The 27,879-nt window shown below is 37.5% G+C and overlaps 3 protein-coding genes across 4 annotated transcripts in view; 2 read left to right on the top strand and 1 right to left on the bottom strand.

Moving 5' to 3' along the window:
* rdgC (retinal degeneration C) overlaps positions 1-15,972 on the top strand; it is a 37,510-nt gene extending 21,538 nt beyond the window's left edge. The window contains exons 3-15 of the mRNA XM_076417640.1: positions 1,321-1,448; positions 1,511-1,607; positions 1,676-1,827; positions 2,530-2,697; positions 2,763-2,929; positions 4,013-4,049; positions 4,113-4,262; positions 6,833-6,913; positions 11,862-12,047; positions 12,246-12,498; positions 12,564-12,721; positions 12,785-12,878; positions 13,293-15,972. Of these exons, the coding sequence (XP_076273755.1) occupies positions 1,321-1,448; positions 1,511-1,607; positions 1,676-1,827; positions 2,530-2,697; positions 2,763-2,929; positions 4,013-4,049; positions 4,113-4,262; positions 6,833-6,913; positions 11,862-12,047; positions 12,246-12,498; positions 12,564-12,721; positions 12,785-12,878; positions 13,293-13,744 (2,123 nt within the window). The 3' untranslated portion in view covers positions 13,745-15,972. The remainder of the gene's footprint in view (positions 1-1,320; positions 1,449-1,510; positions 1,608-1,675; positions 1,828-2,529; positions 2,698-2,762; positions 2,930-4,012; positions 4,050-4,112; positions 4,263-6,832; positions 6,914-11,861; positions 12,048-12,245; positions 12,499-12,563; positions 12,722-12,784; positions 12,879-13,292) is intronic.
* LOC143204959 (uncharacterized) lies at positions 15,888-20,041 on the bottom strand. Its single transcript, XM_076417914.1, has 14 exons — positions 19,833-20,041; positions 19,548-19,773; positions 19,154-19,491; positions 18,946-19,101; positions 18,807-18,891; positions 18,604-18,746; positions 18,378-18,538; positions 18,057-18,231; positions 17,782-18,004; positions 17,155-17,492; positions 16,768-16,923; positions 16,625-16,709; positions 16,430-16,569; positions 15,888-16,153 (listed from the first exon to the last, which is right to left on the bottom strand). Exons 1-14 carry the CDS (start codon positions 19,986-19,988, stop codon positions 15,980-15,982), a joined length of 2,556 nt encoding a protein of 851 aa, XP_076274029.1. The 5' UTR covers positions 19,989-20,041; the 3' UTR covers positions 15,888-15,979.
* Positions 20,042-20,973: 932 nt separating this feature from the next.
* On the top strand, positions 20,974-27,150 carry LOC143204801 (coiled-coil domain-containing protein 170). Of its 2 annotated transcripts, XM_076417638.1 has the most exons (12): positions 20,974-21,247; positions 21,911-22,215; positions 23,230-23,437; positions 23,499-23,639; positions 23,708-23,879; positions 24,199-24,371; positions 24,427-24,627; positions 24,688-24,831; positions 24,995-25,078; positions 26,051-26,323; positions 26,481-26,659; positions 26,723-27,150. In XM_076417638.1, exons 1-12 carry the CDS (start codon positions 21,149-21,151, stop codon positions 27,069-27,071), a joined length of 2,328 nt encoding a protein of 775 aa, XP_076273753.1. In that variant the 5' UTR covers positions 20,974-21,148; the 3' UTR covers positions 27,072-27,150. The 2 variants fall into 2 exon arrangements, with proteins under 2 accessions (XP_076273753.1, XP_076273754.1); XM_076417639.1 differs by lacking the exon at positions 24,995-25,078 and having other exon boundaries at positions 20,979-21,247.
* The last annotated feature ends 729 nt before the right edge of the window (positions 27,151-27,879 follow it).

The following is a 27,879-nucleotide window of genomic DNA, read 5'->3' as shown; positions in this document are numbered from 1 at the left end:
AGAGACGAGCTAATAGTAGGCTAGGCTCGCAGAAGCTCATGATGAACAATAACTTTTTAATCTCATCAAGCATTTAACCTTCCTTGCTTCGAAAATAAGAAATCAAAATATGACTGTATGATATCCAAAGAATGATGCTTTATATTTAGAATGTTCCACGGTCTGCAATTTATTGACGTATTGCTAAAGACATGGGGCTTTAAAGATCTCTATTAGGAATAGTCGAAATTAACTTTGGGCCTGACCTGAAATTTTAACAAAAACATTCTTGAAATTCTCTGAGAAGCTAATGCTACATACATGAAACAATTTCAATACCTTTCGCTTGACATTTAACATTTTCAGCAACGCCCAATCTTCGGAGAGGGCTGCAGATCGATGCCCATTCGGCTTAATAGATTTTTGGTAAACAACGCAAACCGCGGGGGCGAGCATGTAGGTTTATTAATAATATAAGGACCGAACGGCACGCGGGGGAGCTCTTAGTTTAACGAGATTCCGCGGCTTGAATGGAAGGGAGGGCGAGCGATTTTTTCCCCTCTGTCCAATTGTGGAAGTGCACGAGATAGTTTTTTAAGTTATAATATAAGACATATGACTTACGCTTCCGGGTGATGCGTCATGCAATATGCTTGCGCATCTATTAATTTAACAGCCCAATATAAAGATTAGTCGATTTATATCTATATCGTTGTGTATTTGTTTTGAATTGGCCAGTTTCAGAAAGTTTAATTTGTTTTTTTTCTATGAAAAAGAGGAGCGACTAAAAATCATTCTGTATTGCAATGGCAGCAAAATACTTGAAATTTAGAAAAAAAAAGTTATATGAAAATTACTGTTCCATCATTCGATTCAACGTAAAATTCTTTATAATACTTGTAATTTTAATTAGTTTTATTTAAACGGAAATGACAACAAAAAGACTTGAAAATTATATAGTTTTATTCCACATATTTTATTATTGAAATCTTCTATAGTTCTTTACTATATTTTATTTTTGCTCTAATTTCATCAGATATATCTCTCTTAATGAAAAAAATAGAAAATTGTATAGAATCGTGGACTGTTTCAAAAGATAACTCGATTTTTCAATGCGAATTTCGTATGCCGCAAGAGAAATAAGAAAAAGAAATGTTTTTTGCCATATTGTCTCGAATTTCGAAAAAAAAGAACAAATACACAAGAAAATGTGTATACTTACTCGTTATACTAAATAATAAAGGTAATCATCTAAGAAAATGATTCATTCCGATCTTATGAAATATTTTGTAATGTTATTTTATTTACAATGCTTGACTGACTAACGATTTCGACTTGCAGCCATCAAAGCATCGCTGCTTATACAGAAATGGTATCGGAGCTATATGGCACGTCTGGAAGTACGGAGACGATATACCTGGACCATCTTTCAGACGCTGGAATACGCTGGCGAACAGGACCAAGTCAAGGTAACCTCGTAAAGTGAGATAGAGGGCATGCTATACTGATCCGCTGATTTCCGTTCGCGTAGCTGTACAATTTCTTCAACGCCCTGTTGACTCACATCCCTCAGACGGCCAACAGAGACGGCTACAACTCCAAAGGGGCTTCCAGAAGTTCGTCCTTGGGTAAACATCATCGCTAACGTCGTCGTTCTTTTAAAGTTCTTTTCTCTCTCTCACTCTGTCTCTCATAGACAATTTAGATTTGGAGTTCGAGGACGAGTCGCCGGACGAGGAGTACTCCTACGACCAGGAGGATAAGAAAACGCTGCGGCACTTCGTGCTGGAGTACCCGTACACGGAGGAGAACATCACGCAGCTTATCGAGATTTTCCGCAAACATCGAGTGAGTGTTGAGGAGGCGGTTCCATTATTTTTCGATTTGTTCTCGCTCGAACGGTCACAGGGGCGTTTTACGACGCACTAAACCGCTGAGGAATGCGGGCAGAGGCGACGCCAACGAAAAATATTAACGGAAGTTCGGCGCGAGAGCTGGAGTGGAAAGTTTTTGGGGGTTCTTTGAGAATTAACGCGCACTAAAAGAGATTCTCCCCTTTTTCGGCGTCGGTCGTTAGAATCTAACATAAAATTATTTGCATAAAGAATTAATACTTATTAGTTCCATCTACTGATAGCGATAGGAGCTAAACAAGCGTTAATTCAACGAATTACAAACAATTTGAAACATAAAAACCAGCTTAAACACATGAACAACTTTTTAAAGAGCTGGGAATCGATAAAGTGTTGAAGCAAAATTTGACAATATTTTCTATGGTAATTTCTAACAAATTATGAATAAAGCAGAAAAATGTTGACATCGTAAATCGAATGAAATTATGGTCCTTTCGAATGAAGAACTGTAAGAACTGTTAAGCATGTTCCTAAAGTTGTGCATAACCAGCCTGACCAAATTTATAACGATTTAGATTACGACTTATTCAGATCAATACAGGATATATTTTTTATGCATTTTTATGGGCGTCCTCTTTGCTCGCACTAGAAACCAACGAGAGCGGCCGTTTCTTAATCACCGTTAATTTCTCTTTAGCATTTTAGGTTATCGCCAAAAGTGGTGGGCGACATACTGAGGAGATCGATCACTGCCCTGCGGAAACTGCCGAACATAAACGTCGCCTCCACGGCCCTCTCCAAACAGATAACAATCTGCGGAGACCTGCACGGAAAATTTGATGATCTCCTGGTTATTTTACATAAAGTACGTCCCGCCTAAGCGGTTTTGTTTTTTCCATATTTTTTTTAAGCGCGTTCGTTTTGGCATAGAACGGTCTTCCTTCCGCCGAAAATCCGTACATTTTCAACGGCGACTTCGTGGACAGAGGCAAGCGAGGCCTGGAAGTCATCCTGATTTTACTGTTGTGCTTCATCACATTCCCGGGAGGAGTATATCTGAACAGGGGCAATCACGAGGACCACATAATGAATCAAAGGTAAAAAGAACACGTTTTAAGACCGTAAATTAAGTTCGCATTAATCAACTTCATTGATCGATATAATCTATAGTCCGTATATTAAAACAGGCGACTCATACCGTAGATGACACATGTATTTCCAATTGTAGTTTGCAGATTTGATTTTTCATTCTCATTTTATCCTAGTTAAAAAGTGGACCATGTTCAAAACATTAGTGATCATAATTGGAGATTATAAACCAGCAAAGGTTGCAAACCAAAAATAAATTTTGATGTGACAACTGACTAATTGCAACATGCTGACGTTGACATACGTCATAAATGTATATGACGTATTGACTGTCTTATCTGACGGGCTAATCAAATCGATAATTGATTTGAATTATTGCTCATATACGTCAATATTTCTTCTTCTTTTCCTGTTTTGGGCGTTTGGATTGATATGTCTCGATGTAATCGAATTATTTATCTAAATATCATAAAACTATTTTTAATTTTAATCTCGTTGTAAGGTTTCATGATTTGGTTATACTTTTTGTTTTGGTTCATCAAGTTTGTCCTCGTTTATTCTTGTGGTTTTATATATCCCAATCATATTATTAGCTCATATTTCTAGCAAGTGAACGACTGGTTAAAACTATGACGTAGGAGTGTCGACCGCCGAGAGAAATATCGATATTTCAATTTCGATTATTAAAAAATATCGACATATCGGAGAAAAAAAAATATCGATATTTTTTGCAATATACATTAATTATTCAATAAACTTTTAAAGTTGAGTACTAAAATATACTAAACATTTATAATTAAATACCAACTTAAACAGTTTATAAAAAATTATTAAATGATTTTTTATAATATCTAAGAAATATATATATTTTTTTTAAGTATCGAAAAAATCGCTTTACAAAAATATCGATATATGTCAACAAAATATAATATTTTTCGACATCCCTACTGTGAGGTGCATTGTGTGGATACAAAAGTATAAATTCAGTTTTGCTACATTCTGTACGGATCCTGTATTATATATGTATCAATAGGGTTGACTAACGATGATTTTTATGCTTTTTTATTCTCACAGTTTTCAATCCTTTTCAGATATGGTTTCATTCGCGAGGTCCAATCCAAATACAGAGTAAGTTTTTCGTGTAAACACAAATAAATTGAGAATGAGAACGGGAGTGTCTGTCGCTTCCAGAAAAACCACGAGAGACTGCTGAAACTGTTCGAGGGCGTTTACCGATGGCTGCCCTTGGGGACCATCATCAACAATAAAGTTCTGGTGGTGCACGGGGGTATATCGGACACGACGGATCTGGAGATGATACGAAGTTTGGAACGCGAAAAGGTAAAGTCTGTACTGGGTGTTTTAACAGTGATTAAACACGTCGAACAATGATCAGTTGCACCATATTTCGGATGACGCTCTAACAGTTTACCAAAAAGAACGGACTCAGTCAAAAGGCAGGAACGTTGATTAGTATTTGCATTAAACGCGACGAATAATGAGAACATAAAATTGTCTGCAGATCGTTGTGAAACTTTGCAGTGTTATAAATTTCGACGAATAATGAATGGTAATTTATTCCGTCGGGTAGATAGGGAAGATTCTATCTTCGGAGCGGTGTAATTTCGACTCGAGCTCCTATTTAGATATTCAAGCAATATCAAGGGCGGCATTTATTAGTCGTCGTGGCTGCGGAATCGGCATAAGTACACGGACTAATTAAAAAGTTCAGCGGTGGATGAAGAATAGCGATTGTGACGTGTCGGAACAGTGATTTAAACATTTTTTGTGAAACTAATGATTCATACAGGGTTTCCATTAATTACGTTGACAATTACGGCGATAACATCGGTAAAGTAGGCCATGACCGGCCCGAATTACCACATATTGAGTCAATACGAGAAGAAAAAACGCTCAATTCACCCCAAGGCTGTGCGTGAAACTTCGGTCTGGATAATTCGGGGGACCTCCCCGCGTCAATTTAAAGTTTCCTCCGACTCGACGAAGAAGAATTGATTTATCGCGGCCCTCGGTCCGGATTTGGAGCGAGTGTACGGCACGAAAGCGACGCCGAGCGGAGGAAAACGTTTGTTTCCTTTCCTTCAGTCAAATAAATATCTCCCCTCTCGGATGGAACGCGACGAGTGAAGGCAGATTTTTATTGTTTCCCGGACAAATAAACACGCTCACACCTAATGGTCGTTTACGTGCGTTCAGAGGTTTAAATAGATGAGATGCGATCACAAGACAAAGGTTTCGATGCTGTAAACATCGAGCACTGAAAAAAGACAAATCATCCATAATATTCGAGGAATGTTGTTTATGAAATGAACCTGCTGGAAGTACAATATACAGGAAAACGTACTGGTCAGAATGTTAGTGAAGTCAAAATTCGAGATCTTGTTGTTTTAATAGGGAACACTTTTTTAATTTTGTAAATTCATTAAAAGAAAACTATTACCATAGCCCCTTAGAAGCAAAGATTACTGATGGTACTGTCCGATAAACAATATCTTATTTTAGACGACAAAAGTTGGCACCATTACTATAAGCAAGCTATAAAAATCGATCGAGAGTTGATAGACTGTGATGAAAGTTGAAATAACTATTTCATCTCTTTTATTGAAACAAGCAAGACAGAGAGTTGATTTTTTTAAAGTCTCTTCTAACGTTCATGAATTATAACTTCGAACCTGGCGACCGTGAAGAAAGCAGTGTCGTCAGCGTAAAACGCGACGTCAATGTGCTCTTTTCTCGGCAGATCTGAAATAAAGAGGTTAAATAAGGCTGGGACCAGCGGGGAAGGTACGCCAGCATCGATTTGTTTACGACTGAAAAGTGATTCCCTGATCTTGACCTGGAAAGATCTGTCCGAGAGATAGGACTTGATGAGAGCGGTTAGGTCTTCTGGGAGGCCTAACCGCACGCACTTTGCGAACAATCCGTCGTTCCAGACCTTGTCGAAGGCTTTGGTTAGGTCCAGAAGAACTGCTTCAAACTTTTCGCGTTGGTCAAGAGCATGATGGACGTGTGCGACCCGACGGATAGCCTGATGGACGGATGAGTGGTGAGCGCGAATTGTTCATCTGGAATGATGTTGTTTTCCTTTGTGAAAGAGTTGAGAGCGTAGAGTATTGCCCTCTCGGCAAGCTTCGAAATGGCGCTGAGAAGGCTGATAGGCCTGTAATCAGATGGAGATGATTTTGCTCCTTTCTTGGGTATAACCGCTATATGTGTGTGTTGCAGCCTCATGATGGAGTTAATGATGTTTGCCAGTTCTGCGAGCTGCTCATGCGAGAGCTTTTTTAACTGGGTAATCGATATTCCATCGAAACCTCGAGATTTTCTGGTTTGAAGTTTGCCGATCATAGTCTGTAGAGACTTTGGAGACACGAAATGGTTGAGAAGAAAGGCTGGGGTTACTGGTCTTTTGACGGAGTTGGATTCTTTGATGACAGTGTCAATGTCTTTAGCTTTAGTGTTCTGTGCGGGTGGGAGGCATTTCATTTGAGCTTCGTAGGTCTCTGCAAGGAGCTAGACTTTTTCTTGGTCAGTGACTGCGAAATTTCTTGACTGCAAAAAATTTGCACTGCTGGCCTTAGTCACCAGACCTTGCTCCTTTCGACTGTGACTCTTTTCGTTCAGCGATGCATGATCTTAAAAAGAAAAGACCACGCAATGCCAATCGAATGTATTTCTGTGAATAAAGCTTGTAAGTTTTACAATTGCTGGTTCCCCAAGATATGGTGCAACTGAAAATGAGACTTTTTTTTAGCGAAGTTCAATTTTTTTTCCGAATGATTGATGGCGTTATTTCATTAAATAGGGAAGGAAACCAATAAAAAGAACGTCGTCTTTGTTGGTTTATGATTTTTCTCGCGACATAATTAATGTTGTGGTTTGATTTGCAGTACGTGTCGTTATTGCGGCCCCCGCTGTGCGAGAGTTCTGCGCCAGGTGCCGATGCCATTAATAAAGTCGAGTGGAAACAAGTAAGTTGTACCATTTATCAGCCCCTCTTTGACATTTTCAAACTGTTTCGTTCATTTTTAATATATTCAATGGAGCGGCCGCGGTTCGAATTTCCGCTTTTTGCTACATCGCGTCGGGGGAGGCTCACGGAAGAAAAGGTTACGGTTTGAGCGAAGCCCCGCGGAACGGAAGATGTGTATCCGTAAATTGTTATTTATTGTTTGCGCCGTTTTTCAGTTATTGTTCGATGGTAGCGATAATCGTCGGAAAATATTTATGTTGTCAAAAAACAACAAATGTTATTTATATATGGTTTTTGGTTTAATTAATAGATAGACGAAGCGATACGGCTATGTTAGTGTTTTGATTTATCAATTAAAACACAACACATGTTTCTGATACATGCCTTTAAATGATTCAGAAATGGAGATTTTATATATAATATATTTTGTGCTCTATACATGAATATGTGTCATAATTCATGATATACGTTCCTACAATATGTTATTCATCTATACACCACTTGGTTAATTAATGTATAATATAAATACTGCATGTAGAAGTATTGCTATTTCTAGACCTATCTCTATATCCTTAGAGGAATAAGAGATGAAAAATGTAAAACGTGGAATCTCCACGATATAAAACTGTAAAACAAAAGGGAATAAGCGTGTCTAATATAAACAGATTTAGTAAGGACAATGAAAAATAATATTAGAGGAAAAGAAATACCAATTATCCTAGAGCTAACTAAGTTAATTCAGAACAATAAAAATACTAAAGCAAAAAAAAGCGATATAAACGTAGAAGGATACAAACTGGAGGAACTAGAAAGATGGAAAGAATTAGAGATACATTAAAGAAATACATAGAGACGAGAAGGAAGAACAAAAAGAAGAACACAGTGAAGATAATAAGAAAAGGTCCAAAGACGGAGAAAATAAGAAAGAAATAAACAACGCAATTTTCTAAAAATACAGAAAATACAACAAATGAAACAAAGGACCAGGAAAAACATTTAAAAGAAGAACATTTAAGAAACTTGACAAAAAATAAAAACCAGTAAATCCATATAACAAAGAATTGATGGACGATGATGACAAACGAAATAAAAATACTTCATGCTTCTTCAGGAGCATATTTATCATGTTATTGGTGTTTGTTTTGCAGATATTTTTTATTCTACTTTATATTTATTACGAACTTCCTTAAATATATTCTTCGTAAGACTATATGCCCTTGCAGTATCTATCTATATTACAAATGATTCCCTGTTATTTTTTTCTTAAGTACGTGAATGAGTTTATCTGTTTAAGTATCTGGATTTGTAATTGATCCTTTTGTATTATCAGGCTGGTCTTTTATTATTATGATAAGGTGGTAGTTTTCTTATATTTATTTTTATTCATGAAGTGATCTTTGCTTGATAGATTGCTTCATGATTATTCTTGTTTATTATTATACGTCTTTATTCTCTCTTTTTAGTTTATACTTAAATTGATTTTTTCTATATGGCTCTACGCACAATGTTAACATTTATTTAAATGTATGACCCAGAGACTGTTTTAAGTGTCACAGAGACATAAATGATCTTATATTTCTCGAGGAATCTCTAGAATAATCTTCTAGGTATTAAAAATATCGCCTCAACTGTCTCCCCACTAGTCGTGCTTAATATTTCACTTAATTGGATAATTTGTCATCGCGTCCCCGCTGGAAGATTAACATTTCTCAATCGACTCCCCTCCATCGGCCGCGATTGTTCTCATTTGTTGCGGCGAGCAACAACCGCCACCCGGGGGCCCGCGGTGAGTGATGACTGGTGTCGGGAGCCGCGACCGGTCGAACCCTTGTTGTTCCTGTTCCATCTCAATAGATCGATCGGTTCGTATCGTCCTCTGTGGCGGAAAAAATAATCGGATACTCGCTCCTTCAATTAAACGCTCGTGGAGGGGGGGTCGTCTTTAGAGAGGAAACGGCGGAAAATTTACGGTTATTCCGATGTTACCGCTTTAGTATAATGGGAAAAGGAATATTGCGATTTTGAAACATTTTTCTTCGCCATAAGCCGACTTTTATTTCGTGGCGCTCGCCGGCAGACATAATAAATTAGACGCGGAGAAAGGTGAACACAAATTTCATCGGATCCTTTTTGCTCGCAGCCCGTTTTTCGCCTCGTACTTTATTTATCGCTCGGTGGCTTTTGCTCGAAAATAGAAAAATTCATATAAATATTAATTAATTTCTGTTATGTTTTCGTTTGAATAGATATTTATGGAGATATATTACTATATACAAAACAACTATTCTTTTACATACTAGAGTGGGACACCTAAAGAGTTATGTATAGAAACGTTCACTGGATTTTAAACATTTACTGGATTTTATACAGTTATATCTTTTTTTTTATATATTTTGAAGTCTCCTTTTTACCAACGACGGTTTATCTGGACTGGATCCACTGTTTAACGCGGGCTCCGAATCACGGTCCTCGGCATTAAATCTACCGACCAACTTAGAGACCATCCCAGAAGACATCCGGTCTTACCCAGCTTGGTTACTGGTGTGACTGGAATAGTTATTTCTTGTCGGATTTTCCTGTTGCCTGTAAAGGCATTTACAATTGCAATTACAAACATTTATATATTAAATGCCTTCTTAGTGATATCTAACATCTAGCTAGTTGATTTATATTTGTCAGTAGACGAACCAACCGTCTAGTTATCATATCAATATTATTCAGATTATGCTCTATTAATTTAAACAAATAATAACAAAAGAAATCGAGTATCAAGTATCTGAATGTAATCGCAGATAATGATACTCTTACTTATTATTGTTGACCTTTCCATAAAAATCTTTCCAATCGTTCAATTAATGTTAGTAGACCTGCGATGATTTCATTTATAACTCTTGTTACCCAACTCCTTGTTAGTCCCACCAAACTCAGAGTATAGTCTCGTATCTGTGGATTATTTCGTTAAAATTATGAAGACAATAGTTCTTCCGAACTAACTCGTGTTTTTTTTCCGTTTTGATTGCCTTAGGACGTTCTTCTGAGTATTCTTTATTATTAATACTAAAATTACTTCTTTTAAGTTGTTACATGATCGAGCAAATTTAAAATTCTGCGAATGTTTGAAGTGGAAATATCAGTAGGTTCCTTTAAATAAAACTGGGGAAATAAGGAAATAATTAATAATATATGATTAATATTAAATTAAATACGAATAACAATGGATGTTCATTACTTTTGAATGAGCCAATGGCAATTGTACATAACTACTTTTTTTTATAATGAAAGTGATATATTTTTTAATCAACTACTTGAAAGATTTACGATAGCAATTTAGAACACTAAGTATGTTAATAGGTTTAAATTGAATCACAATTTGTCATTTACTGTTTAACATTCATTTTTTCTCCTTATATAGATTTTGGATATACTATTGTAGTTACTTTTGTGCAATTGTAGAAAACCATAATACCATATAGTTAGACACCATATTGTGAATATCTGGTGTGAATTCTCAATAAAACTAAAAGTGTCCAAATATTTTTTCGTATCAAATTATCCAGTTCAGATGGCAACTTACGATGTCTTTACGTGGTCCTTCAAGCCGGATATCGTAAAACCTAACGACGTTAAAATTACGGTCAATCGCAAACAAAAGTTGAGATAATTTGTTCTTGATATTTCCCAATTTAATTAATCCCGAACAATTTAGAAAACGAACGAAACCCATAAGGGCGATTAGATAACGGCAACAACTTTTTAATACAGAACTCGGTTATCTGGCGAGAAGACAATATAAAAGTTACTCGCCACGCCAAGTTAATGGGAAGAGAAGAAACCGAAAAGTTTTGCTTACATAAACAGCCAGCGAGGACCGATTTCCGCCGAGCTGGGGGGAAGAGGACCGAGGTGGGAGGGGGCGAGCCGAGTCGGACGCCCACGGACCGGGCCCAACTTTTCGACCTTTTCCCCCGTCGGGGGAGTTTTGTTGTAGCTGACATCGTGATGAATCCGCTCCGGTTCGGGTGTACAATAAACGCCAATTAAAATGCGAAACATATTCCACCGGGACGCCATATTTTCCGACACCTTCTCGTTAATTTACGGTTTTCGGGGGAAAAAAGGAGAAGCGTTTAATTTCAGAACGCTGAACCGTTTGTGTGTTTTTGCACACCTTTCTTTCTCCCCGTGCCGTATTAATCCCTTTCGACTTGTTGCTTCCTTTGTCTTTACAATTGTTTTTTTTTCAAAAGTACATCGCACCCAGTGAGAAGGTTCAAATTCAGTTCAAAGAATTGGTCAATCGAATTACAGATGTACTTAAAAAGACTCTAGAAAGCAAAGATGTGGGCTCGGTATCTTTTTCAGAGTGTGGCATAAGAAGCTACTATAGCCCTTCCGATATAGCAGCCAATGCCGAATGTATTGCCAAATTCAATTTATAAAAACGTAAAATGCCTTTTAAACTCGGAGCATTTTTCTTTCTCATTTTACGAATTAACAGTATTCTAGTCAAAAAGAGACAGAATAAAGTCTGATGCCTTCAAACATGTAACCAAATCGCCCTATAATGTTCACTTGGTGTTGGTACTGGTCGACACCGTTGTCATATGTCAATGTAAATATAATAAGAGAACTTTAACGTACAAACTATTGTGACTGTTTAGTTAACTGTATTTTTTCATTAAATATGCATCAGATGTACTATAATGTTAACATAAATTATATTTTATAACGTTATTTTTGTTTCATTGTTTTATTAACATTAGTATTTTGTTGTCAGAGTCAAAATGAACGGAAACTTAAATTTCGCGCGACAATGCTACATTATTCTGAGGTAGTGCATTGGCGTAAACGTAAATCCCATCCAAATCAAATATGCGCTTTCCCACTGTATACCCTGTAATGGCTGCACTATAAATCAGGGTTATATCTAAGAAATATCTGTGCAGGTGTTCGATATACTATGGTCCGATCCTCAAGATACCAGAGGATGTATACCGAACAGTCTGAGAGGAGCTGGTACTTACTTCGGACCTGATGTTACCAAGAAATTTCTGGAGGAAAATCGTCTGTCTTTCATTGTCAGGTCGCACGAATGCAAACCGGACGGGTATGAAATGTGCCACGATAATTTGGTTAGTATTACATGTTTTTTATATATTATGAGATTAGTGATTTTCCAATGATGACTTTTTTTTAAATAAAAGTTATTTCGAAGCAATTTATGAAGCAAAAATACGAATTGCTTTTTAATGCAGGTACAATTTGACGTTAAACTACATCGATAAATACAGGAAGAGTAAACCTACTTACGCCCACTTCGCCTTTTTCAGATTATAACGATATTTTCGGCTTCCAACTACTACGAGGTGGGTTCCAACAACGGGGCCTACGTCAAACTCGGCGGATTGAATTTGGAGCCGCACTTTGTACAGTACATGGCCAACGCGGGCCGGAGGAAATTGAATTTCTACCAGCGGATGGGACTGGTGGAGTCGGGCGCCACCAGGGAGTTGCAGGCGCAGATCCTGAACAACCGGGACAAAATCGAGGAGGAATTCGTTAAGTTGGATCCGGAAAATACAGGTGGAACTTTTGATTGTGCTCGAATTTAAGATAAAAACTATCCTGACGCGGTGTGCTATGTGCAGGTTCGATATCCATCACGCAGTGGTGCATAACTCTGGAAGGTTGCACGGGATTGCAGATCCCGTGGAGGCTCCTCAAGGAGAAACTGGTCACCATCGATCCCGACACCAAAATGGTACAGTACCAGACGACCTTCGACATTAAGAGCGGTCGCCTCAATGTAAGTTCGTTTTATCGTTCGGATTTTATTGCAAAGAACATTGAGTTTACACCCTTTATATAGTCCGTTCAAGGCGCCAGCACAGTTGTAGAGACTCTCTATCGGAACAAGAGCAGCTTGGAAGCCATATTCCGGATTATCGATAAAGATAACTCAGGTAATAAATTTTCTAATTGGATTTCAGCGATCTTAGCCGTTTAAAACTTCAAGGACTGTTTTAACACATCTTTTCCCGAATTCAGTTTTTCTGAATACAGTCTGATATTTGTTCGAGTTTTTTTGGATCTAAATATTAAGCAATCACTGTTTTATCTTCAAATACATTATTTTTTTCTAAATTGTTGTCAGTTTCCATATGGTCGCCCATATTCTATAGACCTCTACATTATTCAGACCACTGTTGTACACAGAACAGCGAACATCAGAAAGATAATGTGAAATAATAATTTATTTAAATCAACCAAGTACACAATACTAAATTAATCATGTTTTTGCATTTTTCAAAATTCGGAAAAAATCAGTTAAAGCAAAAAGGCATTTTCGTTTTCGATTGACGAACAAATGATTTCAGGTTACATCAGTCTGGACGAGTTAGCCGACGCCTGCAACTTGATAAAGGAACACATGCCCTGTAACATGACTGAAGAACAGCTGTCGGAGATTTGTCGAATGATGGACATCAACAAGGACGGCCTGGTCGATCTTAACGAGTTCCTCGAGACATTCCGGATGGTGGACCCGGAAAGCAAAAAGAAGAACATGCCCAGCAGTCCGGAGAACGTCCACCTGACCAATCCGATCCGAGAGCGGATATCCAGCTTGAAACCCGACAACAATACCTTAACAGTGGACGCGGCCAGGAAGGATATTTTCGAGGAGGCGGCCAGGAACATCGAGGGAGGCGACGATCCCATCTCGCTGACGGCGCAGGTCCATAATTGCGTGTCGAAGAACGAGGAAGAGCACCATAACGGGCTAGTGTCGTCGCCGGTACTTAGCAGCAGGAGAGGATCTCAAATCTAATTTTTCGATGGAACATATCAGCAAGTTATTTTATGTTGTCCATTTTCTGTCTGAAACATCAAAGGACTGTGTTTAGCTTCACTGACCATTCTTGAGAAACCAAACTTCCGCAATAACACATGAAATAAACGCCGACTGATGGACTTCTGGTTCTAAAATGGTAAAAGGTTACCGCTGACTCGTTCTCAAAAGGCTTTCGTTTCAACAACTTATACGCTTATCGTTCTTCCCTTATATTACGATCTATTCCCGAACAAAAAATTAAATAAAATACATAAATAAATAAGGAAAATACGGGATCTGCCTCAAAAGTTTTCAAAGATGTTTTCCAGACAATTATTGCCTGGAGTATCAACCCTGGAAGGCTTTCTGAAAAATAGTAGATGAAACTGCTTAATAGCCTCAACGTTTTTTACAGCATCAGTTTCTAGATGTGTAGACTCACGTAGGTTCGGTTTGATGCATTGGAATAAAATAGAATCAGTCGGGACTATAAGGCCTATGTACTATGTACTTCGTCAGAAGTTTGTTAACAACAAGGACTGTCTACGATAATCAAAAGATGCCCACATAGACTCCTGGGTGTCTTGAAATTTTTACATCACTCATATAGAGCTGTTTTGCCACTTGTCTTATTATATAATTCATTAGACGCTTCCTGTTTTTGTGTAAACATTAGCCTTACGTGTCCGTTGCTCAGAAGTAGTCACTGAACAACCACTATTGGATTCTTTCGCCTAATAATTCAGAAAGCCTTCGGGACAGACTCCGTATAATATAATTAAGTTACATGGTATCGACTAGAATGTATATATCGATGTTATACTAAATAATCACTACTAGAACGCTTTTGCACCATCAAGAAAATCGTACTCGATATTTCTACGTGTTCTATTCCATATAAATATTACGATATTTCAAAAATGTAGACTTGTAGCATATATTTTGCAAGGCGGCTGTGATAAATTATCCCGGAAACATTTGAACGACTCAAATTCTAATATTGGGCCTGAGAAAAAGTTCGTCGCGTTCTTTAAAAATACTTCTTACATGAAAATTAATTTATTCTACTGTCGGACGTAATATGTCACTCGAAATAATACTCAAAACGTAAGGAGAGCCCAGCAAAAAAACCGTGAACTTTTTTCCAGGCGCAATATTATAGACGGCTTTGGATGTGTGGCAACTTTTTCAAGTCTTTGGTGTATAACTGGTTGCAAAATATATTCTACCTTGTACGTAATAATAGAAAATAAAAACAAGATAATTTACCGCATAATATCGTTAAGTAAATGAAAAAACAGTAGATATTGTTTACAACTGAATATTTCTCTAGTTGTAAATACGTTAAGTGTAGATTAGATTCTATGAATGTTTTCCTCTTTATTCTAAATAATGGTGTTAAATAATTGTTATTCGTATAAAAGTACTTATTTTTGCCTATCAATAATCTTGGGAGAAACTGCAGTATTATGTCAAAAATCGAAGACATTTCATTTAATGGCAAGCAGTGTAATTTTGTGATATTTTTCTCCTATATTTTTTTTTTAAATAGTGAATAGAATGAGCAGGTTTACTATAATGCTCATATTATTGACCAAGTATTATATTTAAATAACGCGTAGACTTTTATTTTTGCTCCTGATGACTAAACAAATGTGAAGATTATTAATTCATTTTAATAAATTTATTATACGAGAAACGAGAAAAAATTCTAAAGTCAATTAATTGATGAATATGTTGAAATTATCTATTGGTAGGAAACGATGTCTTAGAATAGGGCTGGGTGTATTCTTCAGTTCTGTTTTGATGGTAATCTAAATAATATAACATTATGTCTCCTCCTGATCAAGCTGTACCTGAGTAGTTAAAAAGCGCAGCTTCCAGAGGTGTGTCGTATACATATATTATATATAATAATAAATTCTGATTCTAAATATTCTAGAGGAATTTTAACGGACCAAGATTATGTTGGACCAAACGATGTTTGTGTACAACACAAAAAATGATACAATTTCGTCCTATTGCTGTTTATTGTCGTCTATCAATTAACTAGACTCTATAGTATATTGTTTTCGTTGATCGAAAGGCTTAGTTGAATTTTGATTTATATATGGAAACGAGAAGAAAAAAAAACGTTGACTATTTTAGAAATTCTATATATTTTTTGTATTTATTTATTGTTACGGATGTAATAAATCTGAAAATATATTTTTTTCCATTATAAACGGTGTGTTATTTAGGGCTGGGGTTTGTTGGGTTGTATTTCTGGACCACCTCGATCACTTTGTCGAAAATGAGCTCCTTAAGGTCTTTGGAAAACACGAAATCTAGATGGTTAAAATACTCGTAGTTGATTAGGTGCGACGTGGCTTTATTGGGGAGTTCGTGCAGGAGTTGTTCTACGTCCTGGAAGGAATTCAATTTGGGTAAGTGTAAAAATAGATCCAGGAATTCTAAGATTCGTGTTAGAATTGTAATTCTCCAATAATTTCGTTAATAGTTCCGAGAATAGTTTAAGTTTCACTGCGAATATTTTTAATCAGTTTGCTTAACACTAAACTATTGAATTGTTGAACTAAATTATTGTTCTAAATTATTGAACATGACAATGAAGATCTTAGTTAAACCATAGGTTCAGAATATTAAAATTATAACTAACAGAATGACAATTGTCACACTTACTGAAATCGCTGCGAAATAGTCATTTTTGCCGTAGTAGGAAGCAACCGGACAAGTTACCTTCTTCATGTCATACGAGGGAGGGTCAAAGGTACCATAATGATATAAATTTAAAATGCCGTAGTCATACTGTCTAAACAGTCCTGCAACAAATATTCGAGAGTAGTCTTAATATTTCACTGAAGCAAAAGATCATACCGGACTTGATGCCTTGTCCGTAATGTATCATCTCCTTAACGGATGTTCCTGCTGGCATACTGTTCGCTATAACTGGAATGAACGACTGGAAAATAAACAAGAAGTCAATTATGTCCATTTTTGCAGACTGGTTTGTATCTTGCCTTGTCCAATTGATAGATATCAAATCCCATAACGAAATCCAACAATACCACGCACATATTTTGGAGAGAACTGGCATCATTGCAAAATATTTTCGCCAATGCAGCTAATACTGGACTGAATGGTATGCCATGGATGTTTAGTAGATTCAATATTGTCTGAATTGTAAGGAACCATTATAACAATTGATTAATTTTCTTGTCTGATTTTTGATGAAATCTTAGAAAACCATCATTTTTTATTATGGTTAAATATTAATATTTTAATAGCGATAGCAACCAAAGCTTAGTGATTCAAAAGAAATCCACTTGATTGAATAAAAGTAATTTAATAGTTAAAGCGTCAAATACTATGAGGGTTTTCGCACTAACTAAAATAAACATGCTTACTTCTATAAGTTCTTGTTGTTGCGAAGCTAGACGCACCAAAGGACTTGTTAAATTACTCATGTAAGCTACAGGACTCAACAACACCATCAGGTTAATTTTATCGTTGTATTCGGGCTTTGTCGATGTCAAAATGAGTCCTTCTGTTGTGCCCTCGGAGTGACCGATGTAGGTGACACTTTCCTGTCCCGTGGTAGTTATTACGTAGTCGATGCTAACCGGCAGATCGTATATTGCTTTTTCATGGAAACTGTAATCCCAATAGTCGGAATCCTTTTCCGTTAGTGACTGGTGCGTGGCGTAAGTTGTACCCCTCGTATTTACCATCCATACGTCATATCCTATCAAGAATATATAGTATGTAGCGGTATTAAAATTGAACATGAGTAGAAACAAGACAGAAATACTTTGATTTCTAGCTAGAAAGAATAAAAATTATTTTTGGACGGCGACTGTCTGGCGAAAGACCAGACAGATGTAAAGTTTTTTGTGTTTGTGTGGCGAGTTTCTCTATAATGTGAATAACAGACTCGATAACAAAATAAATCGAAAAAATATTTTTCAATTATTTTTTGTTTTATTGTTTGAAGTTGATCCATTCGATTCAACATCAATACTGCCTTCTATTACCTGCGTCAGCAAACATCATGCCCAAAGCCCTATCGGGACCACCATTGACGTATTGCATCGAGCACCCTCCCATGCCGTGGTTAAAGAAGGCTACAGGTCTCGACGCCTCTGCATCAGTCTTGTTCCTTCCGTATTGTATACGATGCATCGTTAAAATGTATCCATCCTCAGTCGTGACCGTATGTTCTTCGTATGGATAACCGTAGTAGTCAATTAACTCCGACTGCAGGACGCAATGATAAAGAACGCAAGGGTTTATAAGAAACTATACTCACAATATTACGATTTGCATCTGGGCTAAGGGGTATCAATTTAGCAATCGTTTCTAACATTTCGGTGAGGTTTTTCCAAAATTCATCGAAATCCTTGTATTCGTCAGCTTTAACGCTGACAAACAGGATTAGCAGCGAGAAAAACAAAATTTTCATGTCTGTTTTCGCTTGAGTGAAGAATTATACTATTCGAACTTTTGCTGACAAAAACAATTTTAAAATTAATTGCAAATTTCTTTAGAGATTAGATTAGATTTCAATATTATTCAAAAACAATATTATTAGATCAGGTGTACTTCAAAAAAATCAAAATCAACAAAATACTAAGGCAAAGGACTATATTGTTTTACAATTTCGATCATATCGTCGAACAACAACTCTTTTACGTCATTGGCGTAGATGAAATCTAGGTGATTAAACAGTTCGTATTCAATCAAGTGGGAGATGGCCTTGTTGGGTAGTTCTTCCAGCAATTTCTCCACGTTCTGAAAAGGGAGTTAGACAAAAGGAGGGTTAAATGTTATCGACTGGATGATTTCGGTCGACTTACAGGAACGGTAGCGAAAAAGTCATTTTGTGCGTAATACGAAGCTATGGGGCAGGTGATCTTGCTGAGGTCGTAGGAAGGAGGCGATATCGAGCTGTACTTGATCAGATTTTGTATGGCTCCATAGTCGTATTGTCGAAAATATCCTGAAAGACGTTGATGGATTGAGTTTGATAGGTTCTACGAAGCGATAATGGCAATAGTACCTGAATTCATTGCTTGTCCGTAATGGTATATTTCTTTCATAGAAATGCCTGAAGGTGAGTTGTTTATCAGGACAGGTAACATAGTCTGGAAAAGCCGAAAACAATAATAAAGGCACAACGATTAATGATCGCGGCTTACTTTGTTAAATTGTGGCAAATCGAAACCAACTAGAAATTCAACCGCCATAACGCACATATCCTGCAGGCTGCTCGCGTCGTTGCAAAACAGTTTACCTAAATCCGCCAGGATCTTGCTATGGGGCATGCCTTTGATGTTTAAAGTATCCAATACCAACTGGGAAGAAGGAAGTGAGATGTACATAATGCAATCAACAAACCTTTTTTACCTTCATCAGATCCATATTCTCAGCTAGGAAGCGTGGCAAAGGACTGGTGATGTTGGTCATATACGCAATCGGACTAAGCAGGACCATCAAGTTGATTTTATCGTTGTACTCGGGCTTTATCGATGTCAGCACCATACCTTCAGTGGTACCTTCGGAGTGCGCTACCAGGGTGATTTGTTCCTGCCCGGTAGTACTGATTACGTAATCGATGCCGGTTGCCAGGTCGTACACGGCCTTTTCGTGGAATCCAAACTCCCAATAATCCGAATCGCTGGGGGTTAGTGTCTTGTGCGATGAGTACATGGTGCCTCTCACGTTTCCCAGCCACACGTCGTAACCTTTTAATCGGCTAACGTCAATATTCTCAATCGGTTAAAAATAACTGGTGAGTTACCTTCGTCTGCGAATAGCATGGCGTGAGCCTTGCCAGGACCATAATGAACGAAACTCATAGACGAACAAGCCAGTCCGTGCTGCAGGAACACCACAGGCCTGGTCTCGTTTGACGAAGTCGTTTCGTTCCTTCCATGCTTAATCCGATGCAACGTTATGATATAATCATCTTCGGTGGTGACGTTATGGGCTTCAAACGGATAACCGTACTTTTCTAATATTTCCGACTGAAAAATCATTTTAAAATTACATTATCGATATGTTACTGCTGGACCATCGATCTTACTATGGACAAATCCGTGTCTGGATGTAAGGGCACTCGTTGAACCAATTCGTCCAGAGCCTTGGTAATAAAATCAAGAAAGTCGCCGATATCCGTGATATTTTCTGTGCTCGCCTTGGCGAAAGCGACAAATAACAGGCATATTATATATGACTTCATTGTCACTACTTTTAAATTAAAGGACGCCTGTTATTGATTGAATTTTTGACAACCACCTGCGCGGTTTTTATATTACGTTGTAGTTCCAACAGATAACATTTCAACGAGTTTTTCAAGTTCAAACTCATCTTATCGCTCGTGCATCTCTTTTAAATTGTCATCGAATTTTAAATATGCTTACGTTTAGATACTTCAGCATGGCTAGAAAATAATTGTTCTCTTCATAATCAATATTAGTTGTACTAAAATTTATATTACGCAACAATTACTTACGAAATTACTAATAAAACAACAACTTTTAGGCAAATTTCAACTTTATTAATCCAGATACTTCCCTTCATTCAGGTTATTTACTATCCCTCTAATTTCATCATGTATTTTTTATGTTTGTAATTTTCCTTTTGAGCCATATCTGTTTTTATGGAGTATTCTTTTGAGGTATGCAAAGAGGTAATACTCGTATTTTCCATGTAAAGTCCAAGTTGTTCAAAGTAACCATTCCATCGATTGGGATACTGGCATTTTTCATTAAAACCTTCGTAATTTTTAAAATAAACGACAGATTTTCATGAAATTTTAACACATTTGTGTTTTGAAGGTTAGGACTAGTAGGTTAGATTTAAGAACGTTAATAGGTGGCGTTATCTAATGACTGATACTAATTGAACTTATCTTACAAAAGGTTATGTCGACCATTTTAGCCGAAAATAGAGATTTGAACCTCTTAGAACGTTTTATTATTTCAGTCGGAAATAAGGCATATAAAAATTACTGTTTAGGCAAAATAGATGTTATAATTATGAAGATAACAATATAACGTTTCGAATGAATTCGTTTCTTTAGTATTCCATCAACAACCGAAATGGCAAGGGTGTGTACGCTCCCCCTTTCAGCTACACTAACCGCAAATAATCCGTCTGCTAAGTCGAAGAGCATTTCCTTGGATATATCGATTTAACCCGTACGGAAGACATTCCGTGACTATCCGTTATGCACTTTAAACCATAAACCACGCTCGCCGTTCTGTTCACAGTCTAGTTGAATATAACCTCTGTCTATTTGCGACTATAACTGTTTCGGACTGCCAGTTTGGCCGTGGTGGAACGCAGAAACACATCGGAAGTAAGGTAATCGAATTTAGGAGAAGAAAATGGTTTACGATGGCTAGCCAGCCGACGGAATCTGTGGCATCGGGCAATACTGAAGAGGATTGGGAGATTTATCAGATTTTGTGTAATCCCGAACAAAAAGAAACCAAGGTAATAAATCGGTACATTTGTTGATTTATTTTTTATAAAAAATTGGTTTACAGCTTCATTATTGCACCTTTTATTTTTTGAAAGTATAGCCACAAACGTTTGTTTTCATTAGTTCATTGTTTCAATTAATTCGTAGAAGTACACATTCGTAGAACATTATTGTATCTTTTATACAACATATACAATCCCTTTCCCTATCTGACAACAATATCTATCACGTCCCTCTGTCAATAGTTTTCGGATGAGTTTAACCTTGTAGTGGTGGGGGAGGGAGCAATATCAAAAACATATTTAATATCTGATTGGATCCCGTACCAGGATACTGGTTGTCTCCTGCATTTTTTCCAATCGATCCTATAATGTCCTATAAATTGTGTCACTGGCAATATCCGTTGTGCCAGTTCATCCCCATTCTGGCGAACCGCAAATACAACCGCGCATTCCGGGTCGACTGTTTGCCACAAGAGAATATATATAAACATCATTACGTTTACACGAACCAAAACAACACTCAGTAAACTGGTGCGTTATCGATTCCCCGCTTGTAAAGTCAATTGTATGGCATGTTAATTCCTTCGGAACACGCTATTATGGCTGCCCGTTTCGCGTAAGTAATCCCAGCGGCCATCCAGTTTACGTGTAAGTGTTTACACCGTGTTCTAGATGGAGGAGCATCCGGAGGTGGACGTGACCACTTCCCTTCGCAGTGAAGTAGCCGCCTTGCAGTACAAACGCGACCGACTGACTCAGGAAGTGGAGGAGATGCGGTCTCAGTTGAGGACCAGGGACCAGCGATGTCTGGAGCTGCAGATGGAGGCGGACCAATTGCGGGAGCAGTCGGCCCGACAAAACGCCATCATTCACTCATTGAAAAAGCGAGTGCACGAGCTGGAGGAAAGGGAACGTAATTTGTTTGCCAGTCAGGGTAGGAGCGAGATTGCCCTGCAAACGGCCCAAAGAGATGTAAGGTACGAGTAAATAACTATACAAAAGAGGTTAAACATCGGTATTACTCTATTTTTACAAAACAGTTTTATTTTGACATCGATGACGCTGTCACATTTGACACTGACAGATAGGTTCAGGTCAACTCTCCGTTGATTACTTTTCCACCATCTTCTTTTTTACAATCAACAATGTGTTGCAAAATTAGTTTAAAATTGGCATCGTTAAGTGCTGTAAATATTTAGTTGCAATTATTTCACATTAAATAATCGCAAGTTGTAATCTCTTTTGAATTAAATAAATAACGAATATTCATCAGGGTATTTATAGATATAATTTCAAGAGCACTGGAAATCGAAATCAATTTAAAAATCAACGGATGACCTAAACAAACTTCCCCACCAATATAAGAGCATTATTTTTCATATGAGATTATTTCAATTAATAAAGTAATGTTATCTTTATAAATATACTTAAAAGGTTTCGAGAATCGCGAAATCAACACTTGTCTAATTTTGTTTTAATAGAGATTTCGGACAAGACAAAATATAATAAGGATTTTTTTAAGAAGTATAGCACTTGGAGGTTATAATTTCTATTTTGATAAAAATTGACGACCATCAGGTGATTTAAGCTTAGTCTGGCTTGCCACGTCATCATGATCACAATATAGCAGACAGCGATCGATATATTGAAGAAAGCGTTAGGACGTATTAAATGGCCTCCAAAATGGTGAGATTTAACACCACTAGACTATTTTCTGTGGCGATATGTAAATTCGCTAGTCTAAACCTACAAGTCAAAGACAATTGACGACCTGTAAAACAACATTTTCTTCGTATTAATGGACACATGACAATAAAAATTTATCGAAATTGATCTCTGGATTGAAAACCAGTCGCAATAGCTATCTATTAGAATTCATATTTAAATAAAACGAAAACAAAAAATGTAATACAAATCTATATAATATTTGTGAGTTTAATTTGGCTTTAAAGTTTGAAAAACTTTTGATAATATGATCGTTTTTTTACCAGATATAATGAAGAAAAAGCGAAAGAACTGGAAGGCAAAGTCCGCCACCTGGAGATCGAGCTGAACGCGGAGGAACAGAAAAAAGAGTCCGCGCGAATACAGTTTCAGGACTTTGTTCGACGCTTGTCGGTCGCTTTGGGAACCGATATCATAGACAACGTCGCGGTTTCCTCCGAGGCCCTCGTTCACAAAGCATCGGAATTAGTTCAGGTTGGTTTTTGATGTTCCTGCGTCGTCTCTCCTATCTCCCCGCTCTAATTGATACCATCAGGAAACGTCGAGGTTGCGGAACAAAGCGCACAACATCGGAGACACGTTGGGGTCCACGGAAATCGAACTGAGGACGTGCCGGGAGAACTTGGACCGTATACTGGGAGATAAGGACATTCTTCAGAGACAGTCGGCGAACCAGGCAAGTCTACGGGCGCTATTATGTTTTTCTGGCGAGGTTTCTGACTCTAAATCAATACTGTCCTATAGATGTTGGAAATTGATCGACTGAGACAGGAGAAAGAGGCGATCGAGATGCAGCATAGAGTGACTGAGAGGGAATTGGTTGAATTGAAGGAGAAACTCGCGGCTTCTAATAGGAGCTTGGGATCGGCTAGTGGAAATATCGCCCAGCAAGAATCTTTAATTTGTCAGTTAAGAGGTAATAAATATTAGTGATATTAATAACGAATATTCCTATTCGAGCAATATTCGCATACATTTATGCTGACGAAAATATATAAGATTAGGTAAATGAAACAATTAATATCAATCAATTTTATTACAAAACTTTTATCTAGTACTTAACTTAGTCTTACTTTTAAAGACCAACTTTTAAAATTAATCAATGACGTGCATATGCGCTGTTTTAATCGCAAACGTTTTGAATTCCTTAAAAACCGATATTCCTTACATTATTAGTAACTATTCCCATTTTTGAAATAATAAAAATGAAACCCCCCCTTGCTTTCAAAATTAAGAGGAACTAAAAAACCGAGAAGACAAGATTTTGCGTCTGCAATCCGACCACAAACACGCCATGGAATCGGTAGCCATCCTTCTCAGTACACCGACAAGATTCGTAGACTCTCTCGAAGGACCGATAAAAGAGAAAATCCACGAAATACTGTCGGATAACAAAGAAAAGGCGTTGGTGAGTTGTTGAAATAAGTGACATTGCGTCAAAAATCGCTCGTAATCTCTCTCAGCAATTGGATACTTTGAGAGAGAAATTCAACAACGAATCTCAGCAATTGGCCCGGCAGATATCACTATACGATCAGGTAAATAACCGTTTAAGGATCGTCGAGGACGAGAAGAACCATTTAGAGGCAAGACTGCATAAAGCTGACGCGGATATCAACGCGTGCGAGTTGAGTAGAGATGGGCTGAAGCGAGATAAATGTACTGTAAGGCCTTAGAAAACATTATCCAATTTCATATTGATTTTAATTAGATTTGTATCGTAGTTTATGAATTTCTTGGAACGTCTCGCCAGAGCATTGAACATGGATGAAATATCGCACGATATTGGCGTGGAATTACACACGGAATCTTTGCTGTTGCGCGCAGAACAACTGGCGAGGTTGGAAAGCGATAAACTGGTGGATAAAGTGAGTAATTTGCGTCGATAGTGGTAAGGAACATCACTTGAGGTTTTCTACAAGGTTTGGTAAAATAACCATCACGCTATATTCATTAAAGAACTGTTGTGGCTTTTACCAAACCTCCGTAGCGACCGTTACTAATTACGAGCGACTTGTTATTTCCTAAAAGCTGCTATGTTGCGGATATGGAACATTGCCGAGACTAACGTCTTTAAGACGGGAAAGATCATTTCACGATATACCATTGCGGGATGTAAGAGAGTTTTTCATTCATTCATACAATCATCTCACCAAAGTCAATTCTTTCATATTCACATACATAGTTAAAGAAAAAAACAACGCACCTGTTAACTCTGTTAAAGAAATTAAAACTCATGCATAACATATCTGTAAAAAAATTTATTTTAGATTGGTGAAGCCGTATTTTATCTTCTATTATATCATTAAAAAGTCTTAATTGGGTTGTGCGAATTTCGATTTCTTTAAAGACTACATGTGCGGAATTGTCAATGAAGGAATTAATTTACAGTTTGAATCATTTAGTTGGTTTCTTCACCATACTGTATGAAACGAATGCACATAAATCGGTTTCACCGAGTTGGTTAATGATTATGACATATTGGGTGTGTGAAAAAGTGATCTTTGTTTTTTTCCTTTTAATACTTACACATAAAACATACTCCTGTGAATTGTTGGAGAAGTGAGGATCAAGCAAAGAAGAGTAGCTTATGGAGTAACGTATTAGATATGGAAAGCTAGCGAGTGTTGCTTTTACCGATTTTCGTTCTGCTGTTGACTGACTATCAGTTTTCAAAGCTTTAGTAGCTGAATATATTCCTCAAAAATTATAAGTCCTTACAATGGTTCCAATAGCTGCGTGCGAATGTCTAACGATAGTTCTGTTTGAGTACAATGGTTTGGACATGTTTATCAAATAAAAGACGAATTAATTCCTCACAGATCAATATAAAGTGACAGACAGGCGACAGTGGCGAGACTTGGTGATGAATGTTCGAAATCCTGCGACGCCAACAGCAGTATATTGTACTTTGAGAAGTAGACTATCTTCCTCGTTGCCAAATATGTATTGATAATGATGATGATAACATAATTGATATCAACATGGATTACTTCTTCGTATAACCAATAGTTGTTGCACCATAGTTAAATAACACACCGATATTTAATTAAATGCCACTCTCGAGGAATTCTGTTCTATTTCTAGACTGCGCTCGTGTACCAACTCCAACGTCGTATACGTACCCTCCGGGAACAAGTGCAAAGAAAAGACCTGCACTTGGATCTGCTACGCAGGAAACTGTCCCTGCAAGAGGATACCGTAAAAACCAAATGCTTGCTTCAAACCGAACGGGACGAAGCCAACGCCAGAGTGAAGAAACTGGTAAAGCAAGTGGATCGACTTCAATTACAGTTGAACGAAGCCAAGAGTCAGGTTCGCGATTTAAATGGGCAGTTGGCGGAAGCTGCGGATTACAAGGTACAATATAACGCGTATTTTCTGTGAAGTATATAACTCTAAGCTGTCAATATTGTCTTTGATTTTTCGTTTGGACTACATACAATCCAGCCACGACAGTCACATACTAGTTTAATGTCTTATGCCAATATACCCTTGATCTTTCGTTTTTCAATAGATAACAGCTCTAGAACGTGGACGAAAAATCGAGGAACTCCAGAAGCGATTGATGGAGTCGGAAACAGTGAGAACCAAGTACAACAGGAAGGTTACTTTATTGAAGGACCAAATTCGTCACACGGGCGAGACTATCGATCAGGAAAGGAACATCAGCGAGCATTCCTTGCAAATATTGAGGTACATACAATCCGTTTAAGAGCATAAGTTTAGGCTTTTTAAACGCATCCTTGTTGGTTTCAGAGACGAGCTGGCGAGAGTAAAAGATAATTTATCCGACCTCCAAAGGCGTGAAGCCCAACTGCAAAATTTCAAACAATCCGTGGCCAAAATCCTAGGAGTCGTACTGCCGATGCCCGATTACGAGTTGGTCTCCAGACTCCAGAAGCTGGTGGACGCTCACCACGATTTCACACTGGTGTCCCGCAGATACGACGATCCCGTTCTCAGACTGACCGCCCGTAGTCCAACCGGAGGCTCCAGATGTACCCGGACACCAGACCGATCTCGGTACGACGATTCCGGATACGTAGATGGCGTGGACCTCGATAATTCTGACGAGGACCTGTACAAACGGCAAGGAAGAATTTGATGGAGGCCTTAACAAGTCAACGACTTGTAATAACCTGTCTGTTCTTGTTCTTGTAATCAATAAATGTAATACAAGTAAATTTGTGAATTTTTGGCGAATGCGTCAGGCACAAAAAGATAACAAAATTAGTTGAGATTAGTTAGTCATTTGACACTGTTCGAAAAATTTACGCGATAATATGGATGAATCACATCAAATATATCGTTACGCTAAGAGATAATTAATGCTAATAAAGCATACGTAAGTTTCGAAAAAAATGCTAAATTCTTAATTGCTTTGCATTGGATAAGTTGGCGAAAGTTTTCGATAATTAATTGGTTCGTCGGTCGATATATTAATGTACTTTCACGTGGGAGTGAGGTGATAAATTGCACAAGCTTGTGTTTACCTAATCATCTGTTCAATGAAACCAAAACAAAAAAAAATAGGAAAGGGATTACAGAACCGATTCGTGCCTGATGCGGAGTTGAATGGTTCTCTCGGCGCAAGGATCGCTTAAAATACATGTTGAAAGCCGATTATGACCCAGACCTTAGAAGCTGTGACTTTCACCTTTTCCGCGTCAAAATCTATAAATCTCAGTTTGACGAATCGTGATTTGTATATCGTTATATTTAATATTAATTAACTATCTCATTGAGTCTATTAAAAAGTATTTTTTATTTATATTACATGCCAGGACAAAACAAGACTATTTTTTGAATGGTCTCTTGGCTCGCTGTAATAAATTATAAGAATTTTAGGTCACCGAAAACGAATATAAAATATAAAAAACTTGTTAAGTGTAGATGACACCGTATACATCGGA

Source organism: Rhynchophorus ferrugineus, unplaced genomic scaffold, assembly GCF_030347505.1.
Source record: "Rhynchophorus ferrugineus isolate W39M unplaced genomic scaffold, kcgeb_rfMv2 rfM11, whole genome shotgun sequence".
In the NCBI taxonomy this organism is placed as follows: domain Eukaryota; kingdom Metazoa; phylum Arthropoda; class Insecta; order Coleoptera; family Curculionidae; genus Rhynchophorus; species Rhynchophorus ferrugineus.
This window is presented reverse-complemented; position numbering and strand designations above follow the sequence as displayed.